This window comes from Carcharhinus amblyrhynchos, chromosome 26 (genome assembly GCF_965287045.1).
Source record: "Carcharhinus amblyrhynchos chromosome 26, sCarAmb.v2.hapA, whole genome shotgun sequence".
Taxonomy (NCBI): Eukaryota; Metazoa; Chordata; class Chondrichthyes; order Carcharhiniformes; family Carcharhinidae; genus Carcharhinus; species Carcharhinus amblyrhynchos.
In genome coordinates this window covers 29,468,565-29,492,008 of record NC_137349.1, presented here as the reverse complement: position 1 = coordinate 29,492,008, position 23,444 = coordinate 29,468,565, and the positions used below count along the sequence as shown (strand labels likewise).

The 23,444-nt window shown below is 44.9% G+C and overlaps 2 protein-coding genes across 2 annotated transcripts in view; both read right to left on the bottom strand.

The window, feature by feature from the left end:
• malt2 (MALT paracaspase 2) overlaps window positions 1–13,092 on the bottom strand; it is a 47,262-nt gene extending 34,170 nt beyond the window's left edge. The window contains exons 1-4 of the mRNA XM_080212846.1: window positions 12,515–13,092; window positions 9,457–9,604; window positions 8,351–8,563; window positions 3,717–3,883 (exon numbers count right to left, since the gene is read on the bottom strand). Coding sequence (XP_080068972.1) covers window positions 3,717–3,883; window positions 8,351–8,490 — 307 coding nt within the window. The 5' untranslated portion in view covers window positions 8,491–8,563; window positions 9,457–9,604; window positions 12,515–13,092. The remainder of the gene's footprint in view (window positions 1–3,716; window positions 3,884–8,350; window positions 8,564–9,456; window positions 9,605–12,514) is intronic.
• A 3,502-nt stretch (window positions 13,093–16,594) lies between these two features.
• On the bottom strand, window positions 16,595–21,813 carry mrpl54 (mitochondrial ribosomal protein L54). Its single transcript, XM_080212710.1, has 3 exons — window positions 21,685–21,813; window positions 19,830–19,986; window positions 16,595–17,189 (listed from the first exon to the last, which is right to left on the bottom strand). Exons 1-3 carry the CDS (start codon window positions 21,791–21,793, stop codon window positions 17,057–17,059), a joined length of 399 nt encoding a protein of 132 aa, XP_080068836.1. The 5' UTR covers window positions 21,794–21,813; the 3' UTR covers window positions 16,595–17,056.
• Between the last annotated feature and the right edge of the window lie 1,631 nt (window positions 21,814–23,444).

The following is a 23,444-nucleotide window of genomic DNA, read 5'->3' as shown; positions in this document are numbered from 1 at the left end:
TTGTCGTGGGCATTTGGTCTCTGATCTTCGGGTAAGTGTTCTCCAAGGTGGCCTTCACGACACACGACAGCGCAGTCGCTGAGCAGAGACTGATAGCCAAGTTCCGCACACACGAGGACGGCCTCAACCAGGATCTTGTGTTCATGTCGCACTATCTGTGACCCCCATAACTTGCCTTGGCTTGCAAAATCTCACTCACTGTCTTGACTGGAGACAATACACATCTCTTTAACCTGTGCTTAACCCTCTCTCCACACACATTACCTGTAGCTTTGAGATTTGATTACCTGTAAAGACTCGCATTCCAACCATTATTTTGTAAATTGAGTTTGTGTCTTTATATGCCCTGTTTGTGAACAGAACTCCCAATCACCTGACGAAGGAGCAGCACTCCGAAAGCTAGTGGCTTTTGTTACCAAATAAACCTGTTGGATTTTATCTTGGTGTTGTGAGACTTCTTACTAACACATCTGTATCAGATATTTTCCATTCTTGAAATGCAGGCATCATGGCAAATCTCCATTTCCTCCTCATTGCTATTTGTAGAGAGGGTGGTGGTGGGCTGCCATCTAGACGATAAAATTGTCTTGACCACACAGGCCGGTTAAGAGTCAATCTTTGTTGTTGGCCTGGAGTTACATAAAGACCAGACCAGGAAAGCTCAGCAAGTGTCCTTCACTAGAGGATGTTAGTGAACTAAGGGCCCAGTTTTATCATTGCAGGCGCGAGAACTTGGTAAAGTCGGGCATGAGGCAATTTGCACAATCCGTGCCCGCGTCCGCACAGATGCCTACTTTATCAAGACCAGAAAATGGCCACGATCTGAACCGCACCCAAAACAGTGCAATGGTGATTTAATGGGCTGCCCGCCCAACTTTACCCCAACATTTCCCTCTTTACCATCCAGATTCAGCACAAAACAGACGTGCTCAGCAAAGGTCTGCTGGCGTGGGGCGTGGGGTGGAGGGGTGGGGGTGGGAGTGGGGGTTGGGGGGGGGGGATGGACCAGATCATTCTCTAGTGAGGGGGGGGAGGGAGGCCAGATTGTTCCCGGGAGAGGATGGCCGGGGTGGGGGGTGGCAGGGGTGGCCGGGGGGGTGGGGGGAGGCCAAATGGTTTTCTGGTGGGGGGTATGGGGGGGTACTGCAGCCACTCTGTGGGCAATTGATGGGGGCGGGGGTGTCCGCTGCCACTCTGTGGGCAATCGATGGGGAGGAAGGGGGGGACAGAGGGTCACGATTGGTCTGAGTAGCCGGGGGGGGAGGTGGGTGGACAAGGGGGACAGTTATGTTGGGGGGGGTGGGGTGATGTCTGTGGGGGCCATCGTTCCCGCTTTTCGCTCCCGGGCTGCTTTATCCACTTTTTGCAGCCTGGGGCCAATGTGAAAGAGGCACGTTTATCAATTATTTTTTTCACTGAGCATGCGCAGTTCGAAGTTCCAATTGGAACTGCAGCATTTCAGGCGCGATAAGCCCCATCTACAGCGCAATTCACACTCACGATATTTTTTTCAGCCTGAGAGCAGATTTCCAAGTCGGATTTGAAACGCGCCCAGATTCAGCACTTAGAATGAAAATGGTAAAATTGGGCCCTAATTGTAACAATCCAACAATTTCAAATCCATCTTTACAAATATTAAACTTTTCTTTCCACATTTTAAAAAATCCGATTCGAATTCGCAAACTGCCAATGTAAGAGTTGAACTCTTCCATGTTTAGATTGTTAGCTTGGTCCCCTATGTTATTAAGTCCAGTAACATTACAGCTAGGCAAGTATAGTAATAAAGCAAAATATCCCAGATCCTGGAGATCTGAAATAAAAATGGACAGTACTGGATAAACTCAGCAAGTCTGGCAGCCTCTGTGAAGAGAGAAACAGAGATAATGTATCAAGTCCAATATGACTCTTTGGCAGCTATGCTATCCTCTCATATCTGAGCCATCAAAGGAAAGGTGAAGACAGACTTTTAGAGAGTGTTCAGCAGCTCAAATGTGGGGGCAGGGCAGAGTAGCTGAGGCAAAATTCTAGTCATTTAAGAAACAGGATAGTTCCTGTCTATCCAATGCCGGTATCTCCATATCATATCCTGTAAGGAAGACAGGATATCAGGTGGGATCAAGCGGGGTTAAAAGCTTTCATTTGAATTGATTTCACAACTGTGTTCCGACTATACTTCCCTGACTTACTTCATTTAATTTTGATTTGATGTATTATTATCACATGTATCAACATACAGTAAAAAGTATTGCTTCTTGCGCACTATACAGACAAAACATACCATTCATAGAGAAGGAAACAAGAGAGTGCAGAATGTAAGCAGAGAACGAGAGTAAAAAGTATGTTGGGCACAGCTTGCAGCCTCGGTCTGGTGCCATCTTCAGCAGTTGTACAAGAGCAAAGTTTTAATTCCTATTTTCTATGGAAAAACTTACAAACTTCCTAGAAACTTTCTTGATGCTGTTTCAATTCCTCTGACTATCTTTAATTTGTATTTTTTTTTAATCTGTCGTATGTCAGCATTGGGTGTACACAAGTTCCCATCGTTTGCATGCTCTGCGGTAATATCATTCTGCCTGTGTTTAGGTGACAGAGTAACAAGTCTGTCCAATGATGATCGATTTGGTTCCAAATTTGCATTGCTAGTTGTCTCATCATGGGGGTACCTCAACCCCAAGGAGAAGCTGTTTGTAATATTGATCTCCTGTGGAGACAGACTCATGGTAAATATTAAGTAAGGACAGGATTGTATTCATTCGCTGATCAGGTGTCCCTTTGAGTCTCACTTTGGAACAGGAACAGGCTCTTCAGTGCCTTGAGCTATTCAATGGAACCTTGGCTGAGTTGTATCCGTTCACTTGTCTTCAGTCCATATCCTTTCATTTAGTGAAGCAAATGGAATCTCTGGTGTCAGGCAGAATTCAATTGCTGTTTAGTCAATCATATGCTTGTTAATTTCAGATTGCAAGCACCCAGTATTTCAAGACTACTTTGTAAATGTGTCAAAGGAGGTAATTTTAACCATTAAAAGTGGGTGAGATGTATAACATTAAAAGTAACTCGAACGCAACCCATCTCAGATTATTTTAACAGAGGCAGCCAACCACCTCTTCACACATTCATCGGAATCTCGCTGCCATTTACATCAGCTGGATCTTACGGTCCTGCTGACAAGTGCATCCCCGCTACGGGTTTCCCAGAGGCGAGGGGTGCGTTCAACGAGAATCCCCATTAACAACGCTGGGACTATCAGATCCCACCACCAGTAAAACATGCCATGGGAGTGGCGGAAAATCTCGTTCAATGTAAAGACACTGTCTGCCTCAGGCTATATCTCTCTTCCAGCTGGCCTCAGGAAACAAAGCAATTAATGAGGCCAATTGTGTGAAATAGGTAAATGCTTTTCCAGCGCAGCTTGTGGGCCAAGAGCCTCTGGCCTCTCTAACATGATACTTTTTTTTAAGCTTATCAGTAAAATAACTTGTCATGTTACTCAATACAAGTCAGAAGATTCATTGCTCTATAAGAACAGGCACGTAACCGCAATGTATTATTTCTGCAAGGAAGCTTTCCCTTTTAGAGTGCAGACAGCCATCATTTAACATTCTTGAAATGAATGAGATAAAAATAAACTGCAGCATCCTGACTACTGCTGTATCCTAATCACTCAGACTCTCTCCAAATTATTCACCCTATGTCGTCTCCATTATCTTACTCACCCACTGACATGAGGCACTTCATTGCCTCTGTGTGTCCCATCTTATGCAGACTGCTGATTAGATAATTCACCGAGCAGCCGCGATCTGCCATTAACTGGATGAAATATCGACCTGGGCTTCCATCTGGCTCCAGAACTTTCAAGGAGCAAGTCTCCAACTCCTTCTCACTGTCAACAGATTTTCACACAATTTATTGGTCAGATGGTCTGTTTGTACTGTAACATTCTATGATCTAAGTACAACAAGGGAACTTTTAGGATAGGGAAAGGCTTTTGCGCTCAACAAAACAACTCCTTTTTCTATCCACTTTCCTACCATGTTCCTCAGCCCCACATATCCACCATAATTCCGCAACGTCCTGTCTTTAGCTCCTATTCTATCTCTAATTAGAATGTCCATTTCCTAATAAATCATGTTATCTTTTGGATGAAAAATCTCCCATACTTTTAACTTGCACATTTTTTTTAGTCTGTGTCCTGGGATTTGATTATTTCAATGTACCATATTAGGCATCTATAGCAAAAGGAATAGAATGTAAAAGTGAGGAAGTATTGTTGCAACTGTACAAGGCATTGGTGAGGCCGCACCTGGAGTATTGTGCAATGTTTTGGTCCCCTTATTTCAGAAAAGATGTAGTGGCATTGGAGGCAGTTCAGAGGAGGTTGACTAGATTGATTCCAGATTTGAGGTATTTGTCATATGAAGAGTGATTGAACAGTTTAGGCCTATCCTTTCTGGAATTTAGAAGAATGGGGGAAGATCAAATTGAGGTATATAAGATGATTAAAGAAATGGACAAGGTGGACATGGAGTGGATGCTTCCTCTTGTGGGACATTCTAGGATGAAAGGCTGTAGTCTTAGGATAAGGGGTAGCAAATTTAAAACAGAGTTGAGGAGAAACTACTTCTCCCAAAGGGTTGTGAATCTGTGTGGTGGATGCTGGGACAGGGAGTAAATTTACGGAGCAGTTAGACAGATTTTTAATTGGTAATGGGTTGAAGGGTTATAGGGAGAAGACAAAAAATTGGGGATGAGGAGCATATCAGTCATGATTGAATGGCGGAGCAGACTCAATGGGCCAAATGGCCTAATTCTGCTTCTATATCTTATAAACCTATGAGCCAATTATCTACTTCATTGAGGGTGGGTGAAACTGGTGGAGATGGGCAAACATTCAGCTGCATCAACATATATTCCACAGCCATTTTCCCTTCACACAACACTGTTGTTTTTGCGCTACGGGATGTTAATAAGTTTATTGTTGTTGTAGAGGCATCCAGGCATGACCATCTCCAACAAGAGATGATTTAATCATTACCCCTTGAATGGTATTATCATCACTGAGTCCCCCACAATCAACATCCTGGGAATTACCATTGACCAGAAACTGAACTGGACCAGCCAGATAAATACTGTGGCTACCAGAGCAGGTCAGATGCTAGGAATCCTGCAGCGAGTAACTCACCTCCTGACCCTCCAAAGCATGTCCACCATCTACAAGGCACAAGTCAGGAGTGTAATGAAGTTCTCGCCAATTGCCTAGATGAGTACAACCCCAATAGCACTCAAGAAGTTGACACCATCCAGGACAAAGCAGCCCACAAAAACTACCCCTCCTACAAACATTCAATCCCTCCACCATCGACAAACAGTGGCAGCCATGTGTACCAACAAGATGCACTGCAGGAACTCACTAAGATTCTTTAAGCAGCACCTTCCAAACCATGACTGCTACCATCTAGAAGATCAAGAGCAGCAGACACATGGGAGCACCACTACTACCTGGACATTCCCCTCCAAGTCACTCACCATCCTGACTTGAAAACATATTGCCATTCCTTCAATGTCACTGGGTCAAAATCCTGGAATTCCCACTATAACTGCACTGTGGGTGGGCCTACAACTCAATGACTATAGCAGTTTAAGAAGGCAGCTCACCACCACCTTCTAAAGGGTAAGTAAGGATGGGCAATAAATGTTGATCTAGAAAGCCATGTTGTGAATTGACCGTATGTGAGAAGCTCCCAGGGCTGAAGGGGCTGGTGATATGGTCAGAGCCCAACACTGCACTTGCTGATCACAAACAGGATCAGCAGGATCACAAGCAGATCTGGCTTTGCCCACTGAGATCTTTCAGTCCAACTCATCATTTGTACAGCATCTATTATCAGACCCCAACATGTTCATCCGATAAAATATTCAGACAGTCAATAACTTGCACAAACACTGCAGACATCTTGTAAGCAGGCACAAACAGAAATAAGATGTATATGAATCATATGGATACAGAACTGGCTTGGTCATAGAAGACAGAGCGTAACAATGGAAGGGTGAGTTTCTGAATGGAGGGCTGTGACTATTAGAGTTCCTCAGGGATCAGTGCTGAGACCTTTGCTGCTTGTAATATATATATAAATGATTTGAAGGAAAACTGATTTGATTAGTAAATAAATAAGACAACATAAAGATTGGTGGATTTGCAGATAGTAATGAGGATCATCAGAGGATACAGCAGGATATTGATTGGTTGGAGACTTGGGCGGAGAGATGGCAGGTGGAGTTTAATCTGGAAAAATGTGAGATAATGCATTTTGGAAAGTCTAATACAGATGGGAAAAATACAGGAAATGGCAGAACCCTTAAGAACATTGATAGGCAGAGGGATCTGGGTGTACAGGTACGCAGGTCACTGAAAGTGGCAATGCAGGTGGAGAAAGTAGTTAAGAAGGCATATGGCATGCTTGCCTTCATTGGCTGGGGCATTGAGTTTAAAAATTGACAGGTCATGTTGCAGCTTTATGGAACCTTAATTAAGCCCCACTTGGAATATAATGTTCGATTCTGATTGCCACACTACCAGAAGAATGAGGAAACTTTGGAGAGGGTACAGAAAAGATCTACCAGGATGCTGCCCGATACGGAGGCCATTAGCTATGAGGAGAGGTTGGTAAAACTTGGTTTGTTCTCACTGGAACCATGAAGGTTGAGGAGCGACTTGATAGAAGTCTACAAGATTATGAGGGGCATGAACAGAGTGGATAATCAGAAGCTTTTTCCCAGGTGGAAGAGTCAGTTACTAGGGAGCACGGGTTTAAGGTGTGAGGGGCAAGTTTTAAAGGAGATGCGTGAAACATGTTATTTACACAGAGCGTAATGGGTGCCTAGAACTTGCTACCAGGAGAGGTAGTGGAAGCAGATACAATAGTGACTTTTAAGGGGCATCTGGACAAATACACGAACAGAATGGGAATAGAGGAATATAGTCCCCAGAAGGGTAGGGGGTTTTAGTTCAGTCGGGCAGCATGGTCGGTGCAGGCTTGGAGGGTCGAAGGGCCTGTTGCTGTGCTGTAATTGTTCTTTGTGTTAAGTAGTGTTAGTTGAAAAGGGTTAGCACATTGGGAAAACTCCAGTGACTCTTCAGCAGAAGCTGTACCCTATCTAAAGGATGGCATGGTACCATTGAAAATACTCCCTCTGTACCACACTGAACTATCAGCGTAAAATATGACCAGGAGTAGGATTTGCAGCGTTCTGAGACAAAGTCAGAGCGAAGCTGACACAGGGCAGAAAATCTTTTTGTTTACTGCTTGAATCTGTCAGACACTTTCCATAATCACCAGGGTTAGTTGAGACTTGGGAGCGACTCCAAGAATAACATATAACTGGAAGTGAATTCTGCAGAAAGCGAGAGATATCCAAAAGTGAGCTACATGAAGATATAAAAATATTCACGAGAGTTACCTGGAGAGTGGGTCACACAGTTTGTAATGGATACCTGGAAGTGTGTTACACAGAGTGCAACAAGTGGCTGGAATGAATTATACTAAGAGTAGGGGATAATTTAACAAGGACCAAAGATTTTATAGGAAAGTAAATTGCGCAGCCATTCTTAAGGGCGGCACAGTGGTCAACGCTGCTGCCTCACAGTGCCAGGGCCCCGGGTTCAATTCTGGCCTCAGGTCACTATCTGTGTGGAGTTTGCACATTCTCCCCATGTCTGCGTGGTTTCCTTCAGGGGAGCCGGTTTCCTCCCACAGTCCAAAGATGTGCAGATTAGGTGGATTGGCCATGCTAAATTGACTCTTAGTGTCAGGGGGACCATCAGAGTAAATATGTGGGTTTACTGGGATAGGGCCTGCGTGAAATTGTTATCGGTGGAGGCCAGATGGGCTGAATGGCCTTCTTCTGCACTGTAATGATTCTGTGAAAAGTGGCACCCTGTATGACTCCAATCTCAATCTGTACTGAGTTTCTTGGTCTTGGATCAGGCTGGTGATAATGATGACAATTGGCCTGAAATATCTCTGGGCTAAATTAGCCCTGGTTTCCATTCCTGACCACTCTCCCGAGAGGTTTGCTGGGAATTTCCTTTATGTTGGACAGACACAAAGGTGGGCTCGGTTGTGATGATTCCACAATGGTAAAACAACCTGTTAATTCATGGTCTGGTTCACACATGAAGAATGGCCACTTTAGATTACTTACAGAATTGTAAACTAAAAATGGTACCAGTCTTCCACTGAAAGACTCAGGCCTCCAGGAGCAAATGTTTGTTTGTAAAATTATACTGAAATTGGGGATTTGTGTCACCATTTCTAACAGTCCTGTGGTTGGATAGTAAATGTGTACTCACCTGCACTTAAACCGTCTGTCTGTGCCAATAACTTCAGCCAGTTTCCTCCATCCCTTCTTGGTGCAGTTATCCAGAAACATGCTGAGCTTCCTCAGTGTTGCTTCCCCAAGGCTATTTAAAGGCAAACTCCCGTTCTCCATGATTTCCCCTTCAATGTTTCAAGAGAGTGGCGAGTGTTGCTCGAAGTGCATTGCAGATGGGCAATTGTGAAAGCTGCGTCACAAAACAAGCGTTGAGGAAGAGAGACTCAAGAAACTTAGACCACAAGACTATAAGACATAGGAGCAGAATTAGGCCACTCTGCCCATCAAATCTGCTCTGCCATTCAATCATGGCTGATAGTTTTCTCATCCCCATTCTCCTGCCTTTTCCCCATAACTCTTAATCCCCTTACTAATCAAGAACCTAGAAATTTCAAGCTCATTCTGAGCAGGAATAATTTGTTGTATAACTGGGATCCAAGTCAAACTACAGAAGGGGAAAAAAAAGACAGGGAAAGACTTTTCCCATTGATTGGTGAACCGACCGCTATTGGTGGAATGAAGGAGGAAGTTAGAGTAATTAATTTTTCTGCACATATTGGAATTAGAATCTTGCTTTATAACAACTGGCTCTTTGGGCAAAGGCTAGGATCATTTACAAGGTGATGGAATTCCTATTTGCAAAGGAATAATATAAAAGGATGTATATAAGGGGAATGGGAGAGATATAAAATTCAGCTGAAGAGTCAGCGCCAGCACAGATCTGTCAGGAAGGTCTGTAATCGACTGATTCTGTGGCTCTGACTGACTCTTTAAGTAATAATTTACAACCACTGCACAACAAAGAACACCGACAAACCATTGAAAACAAGGAAATTTCAGTCCTAAGCAATGAGGATTGTACATTGATAATTAAACAGCACTCCATTCCAATTTTAATAGGCACTATCTGAAAATAACCAACAGAAACATTTTAGATAATATCAGAAAGACTTCAGATTTCAAAATAAAAATATAAAATGAGGCAATTACACATCAGATCTCCATCGAAAACCTGTCTGCTTCTTTTTCCAGATCTCCTAAACTTTAACTTTTTCTAACATTAAAGGGATTTGAAAAACTTGCCTTTGATTAACTGCTCTGGAAGCTGTCGGAACGGAGGCTGTCCATGTGGGACAATGGCTGGTTCAGCTTCGCATTGGTTACAAATCATTCATAACCTCCCAGCTTGTCACAGCAGCAACAGAAGTGGTTTCCTGCTGGTCTCTTCAGCCTAAAAAAGAGGAAGCGTTTATAGGCACATAAGCAAACACACAGACACAAACCTGCGGATGTGAAACTCAGATACACATATAAAAACACTCACTTCTGCTTTTCCATTCAACGCTCCCCAACTTCACATTCTGCCCAGCATTCTGCTCCCAATAAAGCAGAACATCTAAGATTTGCAAACTCTCTCCCGGCAGAATCAGAAGTTTTGAAATCACAAACCACTGGAAGGCTAATTGGGTAAATTTCTTTTTATTCATTCATGGGACATGGGCCTCGCTGGCTGGCCAGCATTTACTGCCCATCCCTAGTTGCCCAAGGGCAATTGAGAGTCAACCACATATACACAGCCTGGTGAGATTAATCCTGGGGGGGCGTGTGAAGACTTGTGTTTATGGAGTGCCTCTCACCACCTCAGGTCAGAGGTGTAACCAGGTTCTAAAGTTGAGGGGAGCGAGCACATAAAAAAGGCGCTGCTGCCACGACGCATACCAAACAATTTTAAATTCATTACACATTTTTATTTTGGGTTGAAAATCAAAATATAATAAAAACACGTGTTTTATTTAATTATTTTACATTTTAAACGTAAAATGAAAACAAAATGAAGCAATATTGAAAAGGCATGAAGCAACTACAACAGCCTCTTTCATCTAGGCTTCATTCTAGCAAAGTTATCTATTACTTTATTATAATCTACCTCAGTAGCCAACTGTCTTTCAATGGAGATCAAAGCTAACCCAGACAATCTATCCTCGCCTATTGTAGAACGAAGGTAGGACTTTGTGTTTGAGCCAGCTAAAGGATTGTTCCACAACTGCGCTACTTATTGGTAAGGTCAGAAAAATCTGGTACAATGTGGACAGGTTAGGATAAATGGAACACATGTCATGAATTTTAGTACATTGTTGATGGTCAGTTTCTGGACACTTGAATTTGCCTTACTGCTAGTGCTTATTATCTCTGTACATGTCTTTGAATGAAAGAAACTTTTGTACAATTTCAGTCGATGACGTCTAGGTATGTGTCTGCTAAAAATTCTCATTTGTTCACATTAGCTGCGCTGTCAAAATGCTTTGGATCTAAACCAATAAACATGGAAACCACATTTTTAAAATGCTCAAATCTTTTACTTATGCTATTTATAACAGAACCTAAGGATATTAAGTAGGATTCAACTATGAAGTTCTTTCTGGCATCAAATATTCCTTCATCCTCTGCAATTTCTCCAGGGAATCTTTTTTCTTTAACGTTCTCCGTGAACGTTGTAGTCTGTATTAAAATCACATTTTCGAGCCAACTTGGTTGCTTCATTCTCAATCTGCTTGAATTGAGATTCATACTCAATTCGCATGTTTTTCATATATTTTTCAAAAAGCTGAATCAAATGAGGAAATGTTACCAGATCTAGACTAGTTTTCTGTAAATATGTGGATAAATTAAAAGCTTCATCTAGCACTTTACTCCAGAATATAAGAAAAACTAAGAATTCATAAGTACTGAGCGTTTCCAGTGTACTGTTTGCCTCAGCGAGCTGTTCAGGAATACAGTTTTTTAATCTCACCATCCAGAATTCTTTGCAGAGCAACTACTGGTGCTGGTAAATTCTGCAACACTGCCTCTACTGCTATCTTTCAGGACGCCCATCTAATATCACAAAGTTTCTTTAGAGGCAGTGCGAAAGATTTGATATGATTGCGTTGTTCTTCTTTTAGTACTGAAAGATGAGGTAAACTGCCAGAAAAGAAGGTTTAGACACTTTGTAGAGTTCCAGAAAAACAACTTGGATTGAATATTGGAGTTTACTGCATCAATTAGAACCAAATTTAAATTATGTGCACAGCAGTGTGTAAAAAGTGCATTTGGAGCAACTTTTCTAATCTTTGTTTGGAGACCAGATATTTCACCCGACATGGTGCTTGCTCCTTTGTAAGACTGACCATAACACATAGTCATTGACATCCCTAAGTTTTTGATTGCTGGAAAAAGAACGTTGAAAAAAGTCTGCCCTTGCTCCAGGTACTTCGCTGAATTGTATAAATCATTCCACTGCATCACCGTTTATTGTTACAGATCGCAAAGATAAAGAAAATTGATCAGTTCTGCCAATATCAATAGTAGAGTCAACAATTATTGCAAAGTACTTAGCCACCTTGATTTCAGCTATTATCTTTGATAGAACCTGGGCTGATAAGGACTGTATCAGACCATTTTGTATGTCAGGGCTGAGATATGTTGCATTTCAATCACTCATGTTGCTCCAGTAATGTATCATTTTTGGCAATACCTTAATAAATTCCAAAAAATTGCCTTCTTTTGTACTTGGGGAACCTAAACCTCAATACTCGCGATGGCCACAGAATGCCAAATCCCTGTTTTCCCAAATAAAGAACCGCATCTATAATAGAGGCTAGAATCATCTTATTTTTCTCTATCACTTCCCTTCTCGTTGTTATAACGCCAACCAAGACAGTTCTGTTGTTGAACAAATAAAATTTGGTAAGGAAAAGAATTTTCTGTTTTTTTTGGGACTTTCACTTTGTTCGTGTTTTTCAATTTTGTGTGTACCTTTAACAAAATTCTTGCAACCAGTTTTTGGATCACTCCAACTATCCAGCTGATTTGCAAAAAGCCAACAAGCAAAGCAAAGCATAGTGTTTGCTCTTGGTGAGTAAACCTGCCAGTGCCTATCCATTTCACAACCACATTTGACTTGTTTCTTGTACCAAGTTGCACTGAAATGACGTCCAGCTTCATCTTTTGGAAAACTGTCAAAATTATCTTTAAGACCTGGTTGACGAGGGCCTAACTCAAGAAGAGCACATACTCGATCAGATATTACAGGTGTTTCACAAAACAGGTATGAATCTGTTGGGTATTCCGTATGTGTGTCAATGATCACGCATGGTCTCACCGTGTCATCTTCATCCCCCGGACGACAGTCGGCTGAAGTGGTCACATCTTCTAGGGGCTCCACTTCCACCACCTGTGCAGCCGCAGCAGCCAGGGTGCTGTCACCAGCTCCTAGGATGAAAGTAGGTACTAGCAAGTCCCCACAGGCTTCCACCTCTGGTGCAGCGAACGTTGTGTGCTTGCTGAATGAAAAGTAGGTCTCCAATTTCTGACATTTTGATGATTCTTTCTCTCGATTTGTAACTTCTTTCATCTTCCTTCTGTCCCACTCAGATAGTTTCTTTTTCTTACTGTTTTTCTCCATGGATTTCCTTATCAGAAAAAAATGATAGTCTTTCTAGGCAATCTTAACAATAGACATATAACACCCTCATAACGAAACAAAAAAGCATCTCAAACTTGCCTTTGCAACACATATGCCGTATATTAAATAGAACAAACCCGTAATCCATATCATCATTTTCACTTTGCTCACGCATGGCAGGGCATGTGCACTTGTACCCGCTGAGCATGCATGGCAGGGCATGTGCACTTGTACCCGCTGAGCACGCATGGGCAGGGCATGTGCACTTGTACCCGCTGAGCACGCATGGGCAGGGCATGTGCACTTGTACCCGCTGAGCACACATGGCAGGGCGTGTGCACTTGTACCCGCTGAGCACGCATGGGCAGGGCATGTGCACTTGTACCCGCTGAGCACGCATGGGCAGGGCGTGTGCACTTGTACCCGCTGAGCACGCATGGCAGGGCGTGTGCACTTGTACCCGCTGAGCACGCATGGCAGGGCGTGTGCACTTGTACCCTCCAGAAACTGGAAATCATGGCAATAATGGCAATCATGTTGCTTCCGCAAACTCATTAATTCATTGGCTATGCTCGAGACACAGCTAGCTCAAAATAACCAGTGCTTAAAATGGACAAAACAATCAAATGTTCATGCAAATGGAGAGATGCAAGGTTCCAGATTCTAGTTCAGCTTTGGAGTAGTTAATTCTAATGATACACAGGCACATAATTTAGTTTTATTCACCATTCATTCAATACTGTGTAACACAGTATTGAAATAATGGTGACTTAAAACTGTAAATTACATGCCAAATATTTTCACTAAACCATTCACTAATTTGATTAATTAAACTAATTTGATCTTTGCAATGTACTTAAGATTCAATGTACTCGCCCAGACTCAGCTGGTGATCTCCGTCAGTGAGGGATGCTTGGTGTCGACTGCACGTTGGTGGATGCTTTTCTCCTTCACGCCTCTGCAGGGGCCTGTGAGGAAGGGCCTGTTAAAAAGGTGCCACTTCAGCAAAATGCACTCAGGGGGAACAGTCACTCCCCCTGCATCCTCCCCCCCACCCCCAACCCCCAACCCCAACCCCTCCACCCCAGCTACACCACCTCAGGTATATTGAACTTTAACAGCCACTAAAGTGACTACACTAGATGTAAATCTAGACTTAGATGCACAGTATTACAGTGATTATCACTACTGCTTCATAACACCAGGGACCCGGGTTCGATTCCCGGCTTGGGTCACTGTGTGGAGTTTCCACATTCTCCTCGTGTCTACATGAGTCTCCTCCTGCAGTCCAAAGATGTACGAGTTATTGAATTGGCTATGTTAAACTGTGCCTTAGTGTCAGGGAGACTAGCTAGGGTATATGCATGGGGGTATGAGGATAGGGCCTGGGTGGGATTGTGGTCGGTGCAGACTCAATGGGCCAAATGGCCTCCTTCTGCACTGTAGGGATTCTATGAGTAGATCCTGGATTTAATCCATCTTCCATGTTGAGGTAGCTGATCTCGGCGGGGACATGGTGACAGTGGGGTGAATAGGAGAGGCATTACAGTCCATTTAGCTCAACGTCCTATCAAGCAGGATTGGGGGAATTGTGGCTGAATTTGATCCCTTGTCAACGTGCGTTGTGCTCAGTTGTGTTACCTCAACTGCTGCCCTGCCTCGAGTGTCTTTCCTGTAGCCTAGAGGCATAGGTCACTGAACTGGTAAACCTAGAGCAATGCTCTGGGGTGCCAGGTTCAAACTTCACCAGAGCAGGTAGTTGAATTTGAATTTTGAAATAATAGCAAAATATTGCTGATTCTGGAGAAACTGAAATAAGAACAGAAAATGCTGGATAAATTCAGGTCAACAGGACTATCTTGCAGAAGGATCATTTCAATTTGAAACATTAACTCTGTTTCTCTCCCCAAAGATGCTGCATCATTTTCTGTTTTGATTGTGGGGAGCATCCAAGTGAGCACAGGTTGACCAATTCAGATAGCACAGCACTGTGACTCAGCACAGCAGTCGGATTACTAAGCCAATTATGCCCACTAACTCACTACTGATGTGAGTGCGATTGATTGCCACTCAGCCCTATAGGATTCTAAACACATTTGGTCCTGTATTGGGCTCTGGGTTCAACTGCAGTACCGACGAGATTGATTAGTGCCTGTTCTCTCACTGCTGGGAAGAGGCTATATGGTACGTAGCTATGGACATGAGGATAATGCAGACATTTGCCACAATTCAAATCTAACTGAACTCTGCACACTGTATGTTGGATGTGTAGGAAGCAGAAATGTAACAGCAGACCAGTGGCATGAGTGCAGTCTCAGTGTATGTGTGTGTGTGTGTGGGGGGGGGGGGGGGGGGCGCACAGTCATTTGCTGCATTCATTCATCCTTCAAATAAGCCAGTTTTATTGATGTCCTTAATGGTTCTTGTTTTCATATCTGCACTCACTTCCCTTGGAGAACAATACAAAGGGAAAGGAATCATAAGCTGATGCATGGACTGACAGACCACTGCACTATCACACCTGCCATTCAGCCCCTTGAGCCTGTGTTCTGCAATTCAATTAGACTTTGTTGGTCTGTATCATAGTATCTGTCCGCTGTCCATCAATCTCAGTTTTAACCTGGAGCTTCAACAGCTTTGTGGGGGGGGGGGGGGGGGGGGAAGAGTTTCAGATCACCACATTACCCTCTGCGTGAAGAAATGCTTCTAACCATCAGTCCTGAATGACCTGGTTCTAATTTTATGATTCTTGATTTTCTGCACCAAACAAAAGTTTATTCCTATTTATGCCACCCCACCTTTAATCAGCCTAAACACCTCAATCAGATCACCCTTTGATCTTCTATACAAAAAGGAATACTAGCCTGGTCCACATAACATACATTCATACCTGAATCAGTGGTGCACACTTTTGAGGCTAATACCTATTTTTTCCTGAAGTGCGATACCCAGATTGAACCCAACATTCTAAGTGGGGTCTTACCGGAGCTGTATATAATGTTAACACATTTCCCCCCACTTTGTATTCAAGCCCCTTTGAAATAAAGACCAGCATTTGACCAGACATTTCAAGTGTTTTTTAACCTGTCCACCACCTTTTAGTGACTTCTGCACTTGGGCTCTTAAATCTCTCTGCTTGTCCCCATTTCCAGGCCTCTCACCATTTAGATCGATCTTTCTCAGCTCCACATAGATGGCACCACATTGAGTTTTCTTTGACTGCCAGTTTTAGCCATTGACTTAAACTATTGATGCCCATTTGCAACTCTTTTGCTCCAAGCTATGTATCATCTACTTGCTGTTGTCAGCAATCTTGGATACAAGACTCTCTCTTCCTTCACCCAAGTCATTAAGATGTAAAGCTGAGGTCCAGAGCTGTGGGAAACATCACTTGTCATACATCCCCAAATTGATTACATTACAATTACTTTTTGTCTCCTACCTCCAGTTCCTTACCCACATCAGTATGTGCCTCCGGTCCCATGCACTCTTATTTGGTGCAGTGCCAAATACAGAATTTTGTCCTGGACGTCCATATAAATCTGTCATCTTGGATACCTTCTCAAAATCCAACCAAGATCACTAGCTTTAACAACTCCGTGTTGGTTCTAATCAGTTGTTAATTGCCCCAATGTTCAATCGTTCTGACTAGTAACTTCCCCAGAATAAGTGTGAATAAGTGAATAAGTGTGAAACTATGTGGCCTATAATTTCATAGTTGTTTGTTTCCCCAAATTTTCTTAATACAAAGATATGAGCAATCTCTCAAAGGGACCATTCATTCTGTAGCCAATAATGTCTTTATTAACAGTTGCAGAACCCACAACACAGCAACGCTCAGGGTCTGTTGAGCCCCGACCCCTCTGAGTCAGGGCCTACAGGGACAGGGTCACAGAGTCTGTACCTCTCCGAGGGTCAGAGCCAACAGAAGGTCAGAGCGTGATGGCTGTGGAGAGAAAATAACATTTTAGAAAATTGCTAATTTTATTTTTCATCATTCACCAGTAAATCAAAATGTTCAATGCACTTTCACTTTCCCTAAGTAGCAGGGTCTGACTCAGGTCACATGCAACTGAGGAAACCAGGCTCAATGCCTTCACAGCACTGCCCTGTGTACTGTCTGTTGGTTTGAAGTGTAAGTAGTAGCACTGTGTGGCTGCAACTCAGATTCTCTCCTCAGGCTGCTGTCCTTGTTTTAGTGAAACGGATCTTTGGGCCACATTGTCCAGATGTTTTTCCCTAGAATTTTTTTCCTTTGTGAACTTTGTTGTGTTGCCACATGTGATGCTTCCTTATCCTTTTCCAGTATTCCCAAGATTCCGGGTCCAGTTCATCTAGACTCTTCGGGGGTCCTAGGTTCAGCGTAAACAACCTGCAAGATATTCATCTATTAAAAGCAAACCAATTTATGGTGTGCAAGGCAGCCACTTAGTTATACAATAAACAAACCCCAGCTCTGGGTTTCCCCCTGGTGGGACAAAAGGTACATGGCATGTGTTAATATCAAGTATGTCCTAACTTATCTGGTCTCAGCACAAAGACTTAGCTCACTGGGAGAAAGTTTTTCAAAAATCCAGCTCGGGAATCCATTCCTGATCAAAGTCATAGTGCTTATATCAGTTTTTTTTTTAAATGTCCTTCAGGTGTTGACAGTGCTGTTGTCCAGCCCAAGATAGTGGTGCAATCAAACTCTGCAGTGAACTGAGTGACATGGTGAATCACTTCATAAGGATCAAGAGTCAATCATAGAGCATGGGGGTGTATCAGGGCCACATTTCTTCGAGTGAACGATATTAATCAACCAGTGGGTTTTTACAACGATCAGCTGCTTTCAAGGTTAAATCTGATTTATTGAATTCAATATCACACTCCCCAGGTGGAATCTAAACTCACAGAAGCCAAGTCAAAGTCTAATACCACTAGGTTACCACATCTGTTGAAACTTCTTCACATCAATATTGGGGGAGGGGGTGTGTGAGTGTGTGTCAGTGTGAGAGAGAGAGAAAATTCTCTACCTCAATGTTCTGATAGACTTATCCACACACTCATTACTTGGGTATAGTATGGGATACTTAATATGAGGCAAAACAAAGTAATCAGGGACAACTCTCCATTCTTACATGAGTAACCACAACAAGGGGACAGAATTCAAATTAAGCTGGTTAAAAAACAAATCAGGAAAAGTTTGCAAAAGTTGCAAGGGTCTGGAAATGACTGCATTCGATGGGCCAACAACTGAAGTTCTAGGGAGAGATACGCAAATGAACATATGGACAAGAGGAGGCCATTTGGCCATTGGAGCCTGCTTTGCAATTCAACAAGACCATGGGTGATCTTCTAGCTCCACTCCACCGCACTATCCAAAAACTATCAACCTGTCTCAAATATACTCACCAATGGAGCACTCACAGCTCTGTGGGGCACAGAATTCCAAAGGTTCACAGGCCTTTTATCAAAGCAGTGTCTCATCTCAGTCCAAAATGACCAATCCTTTATTCTGAGACTGTTCTAGATTTCTGAGCCAGGGGAAACATTTCCTCAACAATCACCCTGTCAAGCTCCTTAAGAATTGTGTATGTCAATTAGGTCACTTCTCCTTCCTCTAAATACGGAGAATATAGATCTGGTTTACTCAACCTCCCTTCATAAGAAATTGTCCAGTAAACCTTTGTTGCAGTTCCTCTGGAGCAAATATTTTCTTCTTTAGGTAAAGAGACCAAAGTTTGGCCTTACCAATGCCTTGCACAATTAGAGTCTTGGGGATATCCAAGTTAGGTTGATTGGCTATGTTAAGTTGTTCCTTAGTGTCAGGAGGATTAGCAGAGTAAATACATTGGTTACAGGGATAGGGTCTGGGTGGGATTGTTGTCAGTGCAGGCTCAATGGGCCAAATGGCCTCCTTCTCTACTGTAGGGATTCTACGAGATATGCAGCACAGAAACAGGCCCTTCGGCCAAACTCATCCATGCCAACCAGATTTCCTAAACTGAACTAGTCCGATTAAAGTGTGATTTCTTTACTGCTACACTCCAATCTATTTGTAACAAACGTTAATATGCCATTTACCTTCCTAATTGCTTGCTTTACACGCATGTTAATTTTCTCCACGCCATACAAAAGGACACCCTGGACTCTGAATGCAAACACTTCCCAGTCTCTCAGTACTCGAGAATTTTTTTCCCCCCTATCGAACTGGATAACTTTATGCTTGACAATATTGTGATCCATCTGCCTTGTTCTTGCTACCCATATTACTTTGTAGTCTCTTTACACCCTCATTGCTAACATCCCCAAATTCTTTTAGTCTTAAAATTTTATATTCAAGGGGAGCTATGCAGTGGTGGAAAGACCAACATTCCAGACTGCACAGTGGCTAGCACCGCTGTCTCACAGTGCCAGGGACCTAGGTTCAATTCTCAGCTTGGATCACAGTCTGTGCAGAGTCTGCATGTGACTGTGACTGTGTGGGTTTCCTCCAGGTGCTCCAGTTTTCTCCTACAGTCCAAAAGACATGCTGGTTAGATGCATTGGCCATGCTAAATTCCCCCTCAGTGTACCTGAAAAGTGCTGAAGTGTGGCAACTAGGGGATTTTCACAGTAACTTAATTTGCAGTAAGGCCACTTGTAACATTTATTGTCCATCTATACTAGTCCCATAAAAGGAGACATTGAGCCTCCTTCTTGCATGCACTGAGTGATTTACCAGGCCATTCCAGAAAGCAGTTCAGATCTGGAGTCACATACAGACCAGACCAGGTGAGGATGGCAAATTTCATTCCCTGAAAGACATTCATGAACCAGATTGGTTTTCATGGCAATCAGTAGTTTTATGGTCACAATTACCAATTTTAGCATTTTAATTTTAGATGTTTTTAACCAACTGAATTTAAATTCACCTCCCTCCATATAACATTTACCATAGCCACAAGTCAACATCCATACCCAATCATGTATGCCTAAAGGAAGGAAATAGGCAACAAAAAAAAAAACAGGTAAGGGGGTACACACTCACCACTCAGGGTATTCGCTGTCTGGCTGCAGTTCTGGATCTTTGCCTTGCTTGTAGATATTGACTCCCACAGCATGAGTGGTCAAAACGACAGGGTCCTTGCAAACCTCTGGTCCTTGCGGAACATCTTTAGTTCCCATCTTACCTTTCCCTTTAACAGCTGAAATTATGCAGAGAAGTAATCAGGAATGAAGAAAATATATCAGCATCCTGAGGACCTCCTGAAGAGCTTCGCAGGCAACACACCTTCCTACAGTCACCATTGTAAAGAAACTGGCTATGGATTTAAACCCTAGAAAATATCCTAATAGGCAGCCCCCTCCACCAGTTCGCCCAGTCTGGGGGGAGAAGCAGTCATTGCCCAGTCAGGGGGAGGGTGGGGGGAAGGAACTGTCACTGCCCAGTCTGGGGCGGGGGGGCGGGGGGGGAAGGAACTGTCACTGCCCAGTCGCGGGCGGGCGGGCGGGGGGGAAGGAACTGTCACTGCCCAGTCTGGGGCGGGGGGGGAAGGAACTGTCACTGCCCAGTCTGGGGCGGGGGGGGAAGGAACTGTCACTGCCCAGTCTGGGGCGGGGGGGGAAGGAACTGTCACTGCCCAGTCTGGGGCGGGGGGGGAAGGAACTGTCACTGCCCAGTCTGGGGCGGGGGGGGAAGGAACTGTCACTGCCCAGTCTGGGGCGGGGGGGGAAGGAACTGTCACTGCCCAGTCTGGGGCGGGGGGGGAAGGAACTGTCACTGCCCAGTCGGGGGGGGGGGGGAAGGAACTGTCACTGCCCAGTCTGGGGGAGGGTGGGGGGAGGAACTGTCACTGCCCAGTCGGGGGGGGGGGAGGAGGAACTGTCACTGCCCAGTCGGGGAGGGGGGGGGAGGAACTGTCACTGCCCAGTCGGGGGGGGGGGGGGGGGGGGAGGAACTGTCACTGCCCAGTCGGGGGGGGGGGGGGGTGGGGTGGGGTGGGAAGGAACTGTCACTGCCCAGTCTGGGGTGGTGGGGTGGTGTGGTGGGGTGGTGTGGTGGGGTGGTGGGGTGGGGGGAGGAACTATCACTGCCCAGTCTGGGGGAGGGTGGGGGGAGGAACTGTCACTGCCCAGTCTGGGGTGGGGGGGTGGGGGGAACTGTCACTGCCCAGTCTGGGGTGGGGTGGGGTGGGGTGGGGTGGGGTGGGGAGGAACTGTCACTGCCCAGTCTGGGGTGGGGGGAACTGTCACTGCCCAGTCTGGGGGGGAGGAACTGTCACTGCCCAGTCTGGGGGGGGAGGAACTGTCACTGCCCAGTCTGGGGGGGGAGGAACTGTCACTGCCCAGTCTGGGGGGGGAGGAACTGTCACTGCCCAGTCTGGGGTGGGGGTGGGGGTGGGGGTGGGGGGGTGGGGGTGGGGGGGGGAAGGAACTGTCACTGCCCAGTCTGGGGTGGGGGTGGGGGTGGGTGGGGTGGGGTGGGGGGGGGGGAAGGAACTGTCACTGCCCAGTCTGGGGGGGGAGGAACTGTCACTGCCCAGTCTGAGTCTGAGTCTGGGTCTGGGTCTGGGTCTGGGGCTGGGGCGGGGTGGGGGGACTGTCACTGTCCAGTCTGGGGTGGGGTGGGGTGGGGTGGGGTGGGGGGGGGGGAAGGAACTGTCACTGCCCAGTCTGGGGGGGGGGGGGGGAGGAACTGTCACTACCCAGTCTGGGGGGGGGGGGGGCGGGGAGAAGAGGAACTGTCACTACCCAGTCTGGGGGGGGGGGGGGGGGGGACACTGTCACTGCCCAGTCTGGGGGATGAAGAGGGATTGCTCAGCCCAGTTGACACTCCGCGGCCTGGGGCAGTACACACCCTCCCCGGAAACCCGGTCCCCGCGGCCTGTCCGCATTCAGCTCACCTGCTTTCTTGGCGTAGCCGCTGACGGTGTCGATGCGGAGCCGGCCACGCTGCAGCAAAGCGCCCCTGAGCCAGCACCAGCTCCGCCAGCAGCTGCCCGCAGCCGCCATGACAGCTCCCGTCAACCCCAGCGCCGCCTCAAACCACGCCCCTTTCGCTTACGTGATTCAATTGACAGCAAGGCTGCGTCGCCCCCATGAGGCCCCCCTGCCACACTGCAGCAAGTTCAGCCTGACCACAGAGAGGTGGCTTTATTAGTGTGACAAGTAGGCTTACATTAACACTGCAGTGAAGCTACTCTGAAAATCCTCTCCGGCGCCTGTTCGGGTACACTGAGGGAGAATTTAGTAAGACCAATCTACCCAACCCGCACATCTTTCAGACTGTGGAAGGAAACTGGAGCACCCGCAGGAAACCCAGGCAGACACAGGGAAAATGTGTAAACTCTGCCCAGTGACCCAAGCAGGGAATCAAACTCAGGTCCCTGACCGTAAGAGGCTGTAATGCTAAGCATTGTGCCTCCAAGCTGAGATCAGAGAATTGGAAGGGAATGTAAAGCACACTTTAGAATTCAGTGAATTCTAATGTGTTGCACGGTCCCATGCAAGCAAATAGCTGTTGCCTATTCACCTTCAAGTTCCTTATAGTCCCTGCCTCAGGCAGAAGCTCCAGGTTTGAGTCCCACCACAGTACTTGATGACCGAGGAAGGTTCATTCATAACATGGTCAAAAATATTCATATTGCAACTCAGCCTCAGAGTGAACCACCTCATCACCACTACAGTGAATTTTTTTTAAAAAGAATGCAGTAGATTGCTGTAAATGCAACTGATTAGGCATCTGCTTTAGTGAAATTTGTCTCAGCTGGCAAACGTGAGCAGAGTTTTCAAAGCACATTATTGGCACAGATTGGCCTGAAGTTTCCTCAGTGGGCGCAGCTTTGTACTTAGAGCATCATGGTAAGGCTCAAGGAAGAACTGCATAATTGTAAAAACACAGCATGGTGGAGGGATACACTTCACTGAGCACCATTTTCAACTTCTGAAATGTAGCTGCTGCATAGAGAAGAGCAACAACGAATTTGCGCACAAGAATGAGATGACAAGTGTGTTTATTTCAGTGTTAGTTGTAGGAGAATTAAGGGAAAATGGAGATTAGCATTGCTATGCTAATACAATGCAATTGATTTTATATATTGGCATACTGGGTCAGAAGTGGCATAATCAAGATTAAATATAAGGTACGTTCCATGTTCACACAGAATGTGGCAAACTATGGGCAATCCACGTTTGTGACATAGATGTACCCAGAATCAATCCACCCCTTACAAGACCAGTCTTTACCTTTGTGAGAGAGGGTGCTTTCACATAACTATTGTCTTTTTAAGTTGATATTTTTGAACTTGGCCTTGTCTTGCAACAACCAAAATGGACCATCAGTTCCAAGTTATCTAAAGAACAATCTTAGAAATAATGCACAAGAGCAACAGTCTACAACAGAAATCCAGGCCATGAAGAAAGGTAAACTGGATGAGAATCTTCAGTAGTGAGGACAGTATAGATAAACTTGAGTTTGTTTCACTAGATCAAATAGGTTAAAAGGGAGATCCAACAGAGGCACTTAAAATTAGAAGAACTCCAATGGTCAGTGCCTAAAAGGCATACTTTTAGTTCCATAATGAAGTTACTTTAAGGGTTTTCTTTTCTTAAGAATGATTAGAGCTATGTAATTCCTTACCAGATAGGGATGGAAGTAAAATAC